Source organism: Orcinus orca, chromosome 1 (assembly GCF_937001465.1).
Source record: "Orcinus orca chromosome 1, mOrcOrc1.1, whole genome shotgun sequence".
NCBI classification, from domain to species: domain Eukaryota; kingdom Metazoa; phylum Chordata; class Mammalia; order Artiodactyla; family Delphinidae; genus Orcinus; species Orcinus orca.
Window position 1 is genome coordinate 192332122 of NC_064559.1, and position 12428 is coordinate 192344549.

The 12428-nt window shown below is 42.7% G+C and overlaps 1 protein-coding gene across 3 annotated transcripts in view; it reads right to left on the reverse strand.

Annotated features, from left to right (window-relative positions):
- Window positions 1-8893, reverse strand: part of CEP85 (centrosomal protein 85) — a 32845-nt gene extending 23952 nt beyond the window's left edge. For 2 of the 3 annotated variants that reach the window (XM_033422511.2, XM_004266648.4), the window contains exons 1-2: window positions 8738-8893; window positions 2039-2112 (exon numbers count right to left, since the gene is read on the reverse strand). In XM_033422511.2, coding sequence (XP_033278402.1) covers window positions 2039-2093 — 55 coding nt within the window. In that variant the 5' untranslated portion in view covers window positions 2094-2112; window positions 8738-8893. Of the gene's footprint in view, window positions 1-2038; window positions 2188-8737 lie in introns of all 3 variants that reach the window. The other variant, XM_033422510.2, reaches the window with a different exon arrangement.
- Between the last annotated feature and the right edge of the window lie 3535 nt (window positions 8894-12428).

Sequence of the window (12428 nt, forward strand, 5' to 3'; positions counted from 1 at the left end):
GTGGGATCTTCCCAGACCGAGGCAAGAACCCGCGTCCCCTGTATCGGCAGGCGGACTCTCAACCACTGCACCACCAGGGAAGCCCTTCTCCCATCTTTTGAACCTACTTTCTTCTACAGTTGCTCCTTTTTTTTGCTACCCTTACTTCTGCTTTCTACTGAAGACAACCTCACTTTCCCCAAGAACTCCTTTTATTCTTTGGGTCTCAGTGGACTGCCTGATTTGAAAGAATCTATATACACACAGTAATTGGTAACAATTTCTTTTTTTTATTAAATTTTTTGGCTGTGCCGCGTGACATGTGGGATCACAGTTTCCCCACCAGGGATCGAACCCGCATCCCCAGCAATGGAAACCCGGAGTCTTAACAGGTGGACTGCCACGGAAGTCCCTGTAACAATCTTTAATAGAAAACACAGCCAAAAATCACAGCATCTGATCAGCATAAGATTAGCCAGTGTTACTATACTAAATTAACATAATTCTAGCGAGAAGCAAAGAAATTTGCCCTCCTGGTGAGTCTATATGGCATTATCTCTCTAGTCAGTGTACAATTTGTCAGGTCTTTTGAAATAGTGAAAATCAATGGAGGGTCTCGACTACCATGTTCCTGGCCTCCTACTGGAAATCACTCCCTGTTACTACTACTAATCTTCTTCACCACTACCACTTCTCTGTTCACCCACTCCATACATCAATTCTAAAAGTGATATTTGCTAAAATAAAAATATGTTTTGGTGTAGTTATAGAGACTATGATTATTTCAAAATTCAAGTCTGAAAGCTGGTATCACGTCCTATCAGCAGCATCCTTATCAAATATTAAGACCATTATCAATCAAATGAGAGACTACTGGGCTTCCCTGGTGGTGCAGTGGTTGAGAGTCCGCCTGCCGATGCAGAGGACACGGGTTCGTGCCTGGTCCGGGAAGATCCCACATGCCGTGGAGCGGCTCGGCCCCTGAGCCATGGCCGCTGAGCCTGCGCGTCCGGAGCCTGTGCTCCGCAATGGGAGAGTCCACAACAGTCAGAGGCCCGCGTACCGCAAAAAAGAAAAAAAAAAAAAAGTAGGAAATGAGAGACTACTGAAAACAAAGCCATCAGAAAAGCAGTAAGCTTTGTTAGGAATTTCTACATTCCAAGAAGGTGCACTATACACATAAGTGTCATAAGAAATTGCATAATTCAATCCTAAGACAGTGCGTGGCACATAGCAATGTTCAATAAATATTTGCTGAATGAACCTTGAATTGATTCAACAAATGCTTTTACAAGTGCTTATTATATGCAAGGCAGTATGCCTAGGAGAACATATCTACCAAATGTCTGCTATAAGGCACTGTGGGATTTTTCAAGTTAAAGAAAACATACCATTAGTTCCATCAAATGTACTCTTTCTTCATAAATCCCCCCAAATTCAAAAGTTATTTTTCTAAAATGCTACTTCCTATTTGAATATACCATATCTACTTAATATTGTCTATTGAGTATATGTATATATTTACATGTTTTAATATATATATTAAATACATACACAAACTTTTAACATATCAACTTAGGATATCTACTGAGCTTTCAAAACCCTGTAAATCCATTCTAGAGATAAATTCCTGAGTCTCTAGTGACAACACGAGTGAGACTGTTGGCATCCAAGAAGAATTCCAATCTTTGTGGGCTAACAGATGACTGACCCACCCACAGGACTACAAAGACAACATAGAACACAGTAATTTATGCTGTGTTTTTCTGATTTCAAATGGAACTATCTTCCAAAGTCACTTTGTTCCAATCCTTTATGTGTCCTCCTCTCCCAGTCAATCACGTGGTCTTGTTGGAAGCTACACAGGACCAGAGATAAATAGTTGTTCTCTCAGAGAGACCTATTTTTCTATTCAATGTAGCCCCATGTCATTTTTGTTCTTTAAGCGCCAGCCTTTCAGTGAATGCTTGTTTGTTCAGTATTTCCTTTTAAGGAAATTTCTGTTATAATATAATAGAGCAAAGGTCATAATTTAACCCAGAAAACTCTGACTACTCACCTGGTGATGTGGCATGAGAGAACCGCTCACTTGGGTATTTCTCCTGCATGGCCATCAACAGTTATTTGAGCCAGCTGTAGAATGAAGGAACCAGTCAGATCTCGCCACTATCTTTTAATTCCCTGTAACTTGTTCTCATTCAGCTGAAACTGTCAAAAACACACAGAATATTCAAGTATTCTTCCACATGTTTTACTCCTGAGGATGTTTTTTTAAGGCAAAGCAACTCCCAATATTCCACTCTACTTCTCCTGAAGCAAGAAGAAAAAACCTAGAACCAAATAGAGATTCCCAATACTGATCCTATTAGGTCTAGAGCCCATCCAATCGTTGCAAAAATTTAAAATAATGTTACTTTTAATTAACAAACATTGCCATGGATCTACTTACCCATGGGAACAGGATGGAAGAGTGAGGTGGGAAAAAAACTAAATAACCAAACCAACAGTGAAGTATTATAACTTCAATTATGATTAACGTAAAATGAATTCCCCGATTCCTTCCAGTATTGAAAGTTAGTCATATGATGTACAAAGATAGATTTTTTGGTCATAAGCAGAACCTCAATACTCAGCTGGGAACATGAGGTTTTCTTCCCATTACCTCATTCCTTAAAACATTTATATTTATTCTAATGGTAGGTTCTGAGAATTCAGCATAAGTCTGATTACTATCTATGTAAACAAAAGCTTTAATTAACTGTAACTAATAATAGCAAATAATAATAATATCTTGTAAATGCACAGTAACTGAGAGGCAGTACAGAGTAAGAGAAGTGGTTCAGAGTATTGACTTTTTTTTAATTATAAATTTATTTATTTATTTATTGGCTGCTTTGGGTCTTCATTGCCGTGCGCGGGCTTTCTCTAGTTGTGGTGAGCAGGGGCTACTCTTTGTTGCAGTGTGTAGTCTTCTCATTGTGGTGGCTTCTCTTTGTTGGGGAGCACAGGCTGTAGGCATGCAGGCTGCAGTAGCTGTGGCATGCGGTCTCAGAATGTTTGTGGCTCGCGGGCTGTAGAGCACAGGCTCAGTAGTTGTGGCACAAGGGCTTAGTTCCTCCGCAGCATGTGGGATCTTCCCGGACCAGGGCTTGAGCCCGTGTCCCCTGCGTTGGCAGGAGGATTCTTAACCACTGTGCCACCAGGGAAGTCCCCAGAGTATCGATTCTTGATCAGACAGTTCGGGTTTGAAGCCCGACACGAGCAACGTATTAGCTGTGTAACCTTAGGCAAATTTCTTAATATCTTTGTGCCTCAGTTCCTTCATATAAAAATGAGGATAGGGGCTTCCCTGGTGGCGCACTGGTTGAGAATCTGCCTGCCAATGCAGGGGACACAGGTTTGAGCCCTGGTCTGGGAAGATCCCACATGCCGCGGAGCAACTGGGCCCGTGAGCCACAACTACTGAGCCTGCGCGTCTGGAGCCTGTGCTCTGCAACAAGAGAGGCCGCAGCAAGTGAGAGGCCCGCGCACCGCGATGAAGAGTGGCCCCTGCTCGCCGCAACTAGAGAAAGCCCTTGCACAGAAACGAAGACCCAACACAGTCAAATAAATAAATTTAATTTAAAAAAAAAAAAAAAATGAGGATAAAGCCAGGACCTAATTCATTCTAATTCATTTATAATTAACTTACAATGGTGCCTGACACATATTAAGTGCTTAATTAATGTTTTTGTTATACTTGGCATATTAACAGTTTATGTTAATAAAAAGTGACACAGTACAGTCCTCAGAAGATAAAGTACGAATTTAGAAACTCTGAATTTATAAGAGCCCCAGAAGAGTTTGGGATAAACCCTGTCAACAGAACACAATTCTGAGAGGTGAAATTTAACTTTGGAGAGGTGGGGGGGGGGGCAGGAAAAAAAAGCTATATGGTACTATTTCTCTGATGTGCTTTACTGACCTCTATAGTCTCCTCTTAGTAACAACAACACAAACCCTCACTAATTCACTGTATCTACAACAGAAATTGTACCATCCCCTGAAATCCCAGGTCTCTACATACTGGGTAAGAGAAACTTTGTTCAGTTAAAAAAAGATTCCAGGGGCTTCCCTGGTGGCACAGTGGTTGAGAGTCCGTCTGCCGATGCAGGGGACACGGGTTCGTGCCCCGGTCCGGAAAGATCCCACATGCCGCGGAGGGGCTAGGCCCGTGAGCTATGGCCGCTGAGCCTGCGCATCCGGAGCCTGTGCTCCGCAACAGGAGAGGCCACAACAGTGAGAGGCCCACGTACCGCAAAAAAAAAAAAAAAAAAAAAAAAAGATTCCATTTATGGCTAGTATTATTCAGTGTTTTATTCGTGACACAGAAGGATGCCCTACCTGCTAGTCATACCGAATCATCAATATCAAAATGCTTTTTTTAATCCCTTTCTGTTTTTTCTAAAGGGTTTTTTCCTCCAGATGTGATTAAATTAAGGATCTTTTATTTTATTTTGGTCTGGCTGCACCATGCAGCATGTGGGATCTTAGTTCCCCCACCAGGGATCGAACCCATGCCCCCTGCATTGGGAGCGCAGAGTCTTAACCACTGGACTACCAGGGAAGTCCCCCTTTCTTTAAAATATAACAAAATGGTAGGCGCATTGGATTCTGAGACCTTTCCAAGTTCAGAGGGGTTGAAAATGGGATGACAAAAGAACTCTCAGTTAAAGATGGAGTTATCCTATGACTCTAGTTCCACTCCTGGGTATATATTCAAGAGAAATAAAAACATATGTCAACACAAAATCTTGTACATGAATCTTCATAGTAGCATTATTTATAATAGCCAAAAAATAGAAAGAACTCAAATGTCCATTAGCTGATAGATAAATAAAATGTGGTACATCCACACAATGGAATATTATTAGGCAAGAAAAAGGAACGAAGTACTTAGGCAACAAAAAGGAATGAAGCACTGATACCTGCTACTGAAAACATTATAGTAAGTGAAGGAGGACAAACACCAAAGGCTACATGTTGTATAATTCCATTTATATGAAATGTCCAGAATTGGCATATTCATAGTGACAGCAGATTAGTGGTTCTCAGGGACTAAGAGGAGGGCAGGGAGAGGGGGAAATGGGGAGCAATTGCTAATGGTATGGGGTTTCTTACTAGGATGATCAAAATGTTCTGAGATTAGATAGTGATGATGGCTTGTGAATATACTAAAACCTCTGAATTGGGCATACATAAAATTGAATTTTATGGTATGTGAATTATACCTTAATTTAAAAAAAAAGAACTCCAAGGAGTAAAACAGTACAGAATAAATAATTTTAAACTTCTTCCTCCTTAAGTTCAGAAGTAGATGGCCTACTGGTGGAAATTTTTAGGACCATTTGAAGGAGACAGACTTCTGGAGATAAAAGTGAGAGAAATGAATGTATAAGAAGTAACACAGGGACTTCCCTGGAGGTCCAGTGGTTAACAATCCGCCTTCCAATGCAGGGGATGCAGGTTTGATCCCTGGGTGGGGGAACTAAGATTCCACATGCCGCGGGGCAACTAAGCCCACGTGCCACAACTAGAGAGCCCAAGTCACAACAAAATACCCCACAGGCCACAATGAAGATCCTGCATGCCCCAATTAATACCCGATGCAGCCACATAAATAAATTAATTTAAAATAAATAAATAAATAGCAGTAACACAAATAACCAATTATACAGCCAAGAAAGGTAAGAATAATGGAGGCAGACAGAAGAAAAGCACCCAACATTTGATAGTTTCCATTTTCAAAGCTGTTTAAACTACAGAACTATGCATTCAATGAATTTAACATGTATTAAGTCCAAGCATACATCTTTTTATTGAACTTCACTTTACTGAGCTTCACAGATTGCATTTTTTACAAACTGAAGATGTGCAGCAACCCTGTGTTAAGCAAGTCTATGGGTGCCATTTTTTCCTACAGCATTTGGTCGCTTCGTCTCTGTGTCACGTTTTGGTAATTCTCGCAGTATTCCAAGCTTTTTCAACATTATTACATCTGTCATGGTGATCTGTGCTCTTTGATGTTACTACTGTAACTGCAGATGTGGTGGAAATAGCAAGAGGACTAAAATTAGAAGTGGAGCCTGAAGATGTGACTGAATGCTGCAATCTCATGATACAACTTTTAACAGATGAGGAGTTGCTTCTTATGGATGAGCAAGGGAAGTGGTTTCTTGAGATGGAACTACTTCCAGTGAAGATGCTGTCAAGACTGTCAAAATGACAACAGAGGATTTAGAATATTAAGTAACTCTGTTGATAAAGCAGCAGCAGGGTTTGAGACGACTGACTCCAATTTTGAAAGAAGTTCCACTGTGGGGAAAATAGTATCAAACAGCATTGCATGTTATAGAAAAATCGTCTGTGAAAAGAAAAGTCAATCAGGGCTTCCCTGGTGGCGCAGTGGTTGGCAGTCCGCCTGCCGATGCAGGGGACATGGGTTCATGCCCTGGTCCGGGAGGATCCCACATGCCGCGGAGCGGCTGGGCCCGTGGGCCATGGCCGCTGGGCCTGCGCGTCCGGAGCCTGTGCTCCGCAACGGGGGAGGCCACGGCGGTGAGAGGCCCGCGTGCCGCAAAAAAAAAAAAAAAGAAAGAAAAGTCAATCAATGCAGCACACTTCACTGCTGTCTTGTTTGAAGACATTGCCACAGCCACCCCAGCCTTCAGAGGCCACCACCCCGTTCAGTCAGCAGCCGTCAGCATCGAGGCAGAATCCTCCACTAGCAAACTAGCAAAAAGATTACGAATCACTGAAGGCTCAGATGATGGTTAGCAATTTTTAGCAATAAAGTATTTTTTTAATAAAGTATTTTTTAATTAAGGTACGTAGATTTTTAAAAGACATAATGCTATTGTATACTTAACAAACTACAATATAGTGTAAACATAACTTACATATGCACTGGGAAACCAAAAAAATGTGTGTCTCACTTTATTACAGTGGTCTGGAATCCTATCCACAATATCTCTGAGGTATGCCTGTCCTTACTACCCATCAAGCATTGTGCTAAAGGCTCTCAAGTATCATATGTTATGCTGAATGCTCATATCAAACCTATGAGGTAGTTACTACTATTACCTCATTTTATGGATGAGAAAATAAAGGATTAGAAAGGTGAAGACTGTACAGTTAGGAAGAGGTTTCAAAGCCAGCACTGTGCTCTAATGCTACAGAAGTCTAGTCAGCATTCTGGCTGTGACAAAAAGAAATAAAGGAAGTTACCAAGGCACCACAAGTTGGAGTTTCTATGCCTCAGACATAGCCAGAGCTGCAAGCCCTAAAGCAGTTAGGAGCAGGGGCAGCTCATGTAATTTCTTCACTCTGCCCCTGGTCACCACCCAGGCTCTATTTCCCAAGCTGCTACCCGAGAATTAGATTTTGGCTGTTATTAGTTCTCCCCTTGAAGAATTATAATCTTAATGGTGTGGAACACACTTGGCAGCTGTTGACAGAACCACATCAGGACAGGAGAGGATTTGAAGGGAAACACAGACAGCTGACACAGACACACTAAGAACCTCACACCATCACACTATTTTCATCACCTCGATCATTCATTAAACCAAACCTAAAGAAAGAGAAGCCAAATCCTTGCCAAGATGCTGCCTTTACAAAGAACAGGTCCTGAACACCACCACATAATAAAACAGACAAGGCCTAAGGACAAGTAATGAAACATGGTTCTCTTAATCGTCCTTGTATCACTACTCCTCCCTTCCTAGCACACAGTACTCAATTCATCAACCAAACTTTACTGAGTGCCTGTTTGCCTGGCTCTGTGCCATATCGTGGAGGTAGACCGGTGTAAAAGACAAACAGGGCTCCGATCCTCCCGGTTTAATGTGATGAAGTAAGTTCTGAACAGCTTCTATTGCATAAATAAGCTCTAACACACTTTCTGTTCATCCAGAGAACCAGCTCCTCCCTGTCTATAGCAGGGTGCCTCATGCTCGGTACTAACGACATTGGAAGTCGGGTAAGTCTTTGATGTGCGGTTGTCCTGTACACTGCAGGCTGTATAGCAGCACCCCTGACTTCTACCCAACAGATCCCAGGAGTAATTCCCGAGTTGTGAGAACCGAAAATGTCTCCAGACACTGTCAAATATCCCGTGGGGGGCAAAATCGCGCCGGCTGAGAAACTCCAGCCTAGCGCCTTCACACGGGCTCTCTGTCCCCCGACCTTCCTCCTCTATCTTTCTCCAAATCTCGGCTCAAACTTCACTTCCTCGGGGAGGGCTCCCCGCCCCCTCAGACTCCGTCGGCGCGTTGGGTTCCGCGTTCCCATGCTTCTCCACCCTGCACTACTGAGTGCTGGCCGAGCAACCATCCGCGGGATGTCTACTCCTCTCCCGGGGCTGCGAGCTCCTGAAGGGCAAGAACTTCCCTCCCGCCGTGCCCTGGCGACCGGCACTGGGCCCGTCCATCGCAAAGGTCCCGCAACTGCTGCGGAGTGAGTGACGGGGAGAGAGCGAGGCGATGAGGACGGGAGGCCACTGAGACCCAAGGAGGCGAGCGGGGGCATTATTTCAGAAAGCCGGGGCGTCAGAGACCCAGGGCGAACGGCTCAGTCGCTCTGCGCATGCTCTTCGCTCTCCCGCGGCCCTCCCCACCACGGCGGACGGTCGAGAGTGTCTGAGGCTCCGCCAAGGCTCTCTAGGCAGGGGACAGGGTCTGTCAGTCCGACGGGGGCCCCCGAAGGGAGGAGGACTTACGTGAGCTTGAAAGCGGGCAGCGAAATCCCTCACTCAGGGACACCAACCACTGCGACCACGTCGGCTGCGGACGGCGGTTCAGCGCCTCAGCTCGCCTAACGGCCGTTACACACCCGCCAGGCCGCGCGCCTCAGAGCGCGCACCGCCCTGGTCCCGCCCCTTTCTGCCCTCCTACGACCAATCAGAAGTCGGGCCGCGCGGGTGTCCCGCCCCTGCACGCCGCCCTCGGCGCAGAGAACCCACGGATCTCTCTGCGCATGAGCCCGCCGCCGCTCTCTGCCGTTGCCTCTACCCCTTGGCGGGTCTCGCCTCTGGGCGGAGCCCTGTTCACCCCGGCCTGAAGTGGCCTGCTTGGCCTGTGCAGATCGAGAAGCTGGCAGCCAGCGCAACTCATTCCGGGATCCCTCCTAACCTGCCCACCCTCCTCCCATTCCTCACCATCTATAGTACTCCCACTTGAAGCAGGGGGTGACGTTGTGACCAGGAGTTAGGGTGTGGCCAGAGTCACTGTCTTATCAGGGTCAGGGCTTGGTCTGGATTAGAGTCAGTGGTCAATCTGTGATCAGGACACAGGTTGAAGGGTAAGGGATCAATCTTGCCTCCCTACTCAAACTCGCTCCCTAGGAAAAGGAACTAAGTTTATTTGCATTAATACATACTTGAAAAATCAGACTGAAATTATTTAAAAGGAGGAACAAAGCCATCAGCCAAAGTACAGTAAAATTCCAGGTATCTGGAAACTCGACTTGGGAGGGAGAGAGGCATTAAAAAGTTGTGTGATACAACATGATAAATATAATTAACGGTGCTGTATTTTATATATGAAAGAGTAAATTCTGAGTTATCACAAGGAAAATATATTCTTTTTTATTTCTTTACTTTTGCATCTGTATGAGATGATGGATGTTCACTAAACTTAATGTGATAATCATTTCATGATGTATAAGTCGTCATTATGCTGTACACTTTAAGCTTATACAGTGCTGTATGCCAATTATAACTCAACAAAAGAAAAATAAAAGTTGTGTGATTTCTTAACTTTGAAGAACCAGACATAAAGAGTTAATTACCGGACCAAATTCACTCTAAAGGAAGGGCTCTGGGGTTCTATCACTTGCCCTCTCTTATAGTGTTTTAAGGTAAGAATACAGATGGCAGAAAATAAGATTTAATTGATAATGAATCTGGGTATGATATGATAGATGAATTTAGGGAGTATTCTCTGAAATTAAGACCAGAAGTCTTTTATTAAAATATAAATGGTAAGGATAGGTATGTAAATGAGTAAATTTGTGGGCTGGTGGGTGGTGGGAACACCCACTTGATGGCTTCTATTTCTTTGGTGAAAAGCAACTGTAAGGAGGGAGGGAACAGAGGCATGTAGAGGGCTGAGAAGAATGGGGAAGATTTGAAAAGCTGATGTGGAGAATGGAAGAGAAACCAGACTGGGAAGAGTGGAACTGCTGAGATTTAAATTTACAATTGCCAAACAGTACATTTGTACAGTTTTCTCCAATGGGTATCTATATTTTAAAAGTAACTCCAGGGCTTCCCTGGTGGCGCAGTGGTGGAGAGTCTGCCTGCCGATACAGGGGACACAGGTTCGTGCCCCGGTCCGGGAAGATCCCACATGCCACGGAGTGGCTAGGCCCGTGAGCCATGGCCGCTGAGCCTGTGCGTCCGGAGCCTGTGCGTCCGGAGCCTGTGCTCCCCAACGGGAGGCCTCAACGGTGAGAGGCCCACGTACCACAAAAAAAAAAAAAAAAGTAACTCCATTATTATAATACCAATTTTCAAATGTGAATGACTCCTCATTTATATTTTAACGAAAAATTTTGGCACTAATTTCAGAGAACATTCACAATTTTTAGTTATGACATAGTAAATCTTCAGTTATTTTATTATTTTAAAACACTTGCTGCACACTATTTACAGTAGCCAGGTCATGAAAGCAACCTAAATGCCCATCGACAGACGAATGGATAAAGAAGATGTGGTACATATATACAATGGAATATTAGCCATAAAAAGGAACGAAAATGGGTCATTTGTAGAGACATGCATGGATCTAGAGACTGTCATACAGAGTGAAGTAAGTCAGAAAGAGAAAAACAAATATCGTATATTAAAACATATATGTGGAACCTAGAAAAATGGTACAGATGAACCAGTTTGCAGGGCAGAAATAGAGACACAGATGTAGAGAACAAACATATGGACACCAAGGGGGGAAAGTGGCAGCAGGGGGTGGGGGGTGATGAATTGGGAGATTGGGATTGACATATACACACTAATATGTATAAAATGGATAACTAATAAGAACCTGCTGTATAAAAAATAAATAAAATAAAATTCAAAAAAGAAAAAACACTTGCATATTTCAGTAAGATATATGAATGGAACTATCACCTGACATAACTGAAAAAAGACTAGAGTTGGCCAGTTATGTCCCACCCTAATTTAACCAAGAAAAGTGAGAAAATTAACTGCATCTTCGTAATCATGTAATTAGAGCTACTTTCACATGCATTAAGTGTTGTCTGGTGGATTATTTTATAAGCATCTATTGTTACACAGCACAGAGGCTTCTTTAACATGATCAACTAAATATAATTTAAGTTCAATAGCTTCCTTGTTAACTTCATTTTGTTTCATTCTATTTTCTTTTTGAGATATTTAAGCATAATATAGTAAATGATATTTTTCCCTTATCCTTTAGGATCTATTTTAAATACAGGCAAGGGTTAATGCCTTTGTCAAGAGGGATATTTAAACAGTTTCTACTCCAGACTTATAAAGTGAATATGAATTCCCAATGAAATGTAATTAATTGTACTGATTTAATAAGTGTGTGATTTTTATGTACATGAAAAAATAATATGGATTAATCATTTGACTTAATTTTTTCTGGAGCTATTAAACCATTAAATGACAAGAAGAGATTTTGTAAATTAAATGTTGAGACTGTTGAATTTAATATTTATTTTGTTGCTTGGAACAACATATTTTCCCAAGAAATTAATTTCTAAATGATCATAGATATCAATAAAAGTAGTATTTCAAAAATGAAACAACAAAAAGAGGCACAGGGCCTTCTTGTGATTTTGTGAAAGTCCCACCTCTGTCAACTTCTAAAGCCCGTCCTGCTTCCCAATCCACACCACCTGCTTCCTGAACTCAACTGTCCTCTCTGTAAGGTCCAAGCCTGTGTCTTGTGTAATATTGAATCTCCAGGGCCTAACATAGTAGATTCCAACCTGTTTCTGAATGAATAAATGATAGCATACTGTTGCCTGTATCCACCCTTTATTAGGAAACAGGAGTTAATGAAGTTGGAAACAATTAATGGTCAGAACAATATTATATGGACACATTTAATCCTAATTCTGAAATTAAATAGCTCTTGCCCATTCTGCAGAAGAAAGGAGATTTGGAACCAGTTGGCCAAGGCCCAACAACTTACCCTAAAATGAGAGTCATGGAGTCCCCATGTTGAAGCAGAGATCATCTGGTCAAATTATTTTGTTTTACAAATGGGGGAACTGAGACCCATAGAGAAGAAAGCAACTTCTCACATGCACACATGCACACACACACACACACACACACACACACACACACACACACCATTTCTCATAAAGCCTTGAAGCTTTGTGGTCTGATAACACAGAAAAGGAGTCAGACAAAGTAG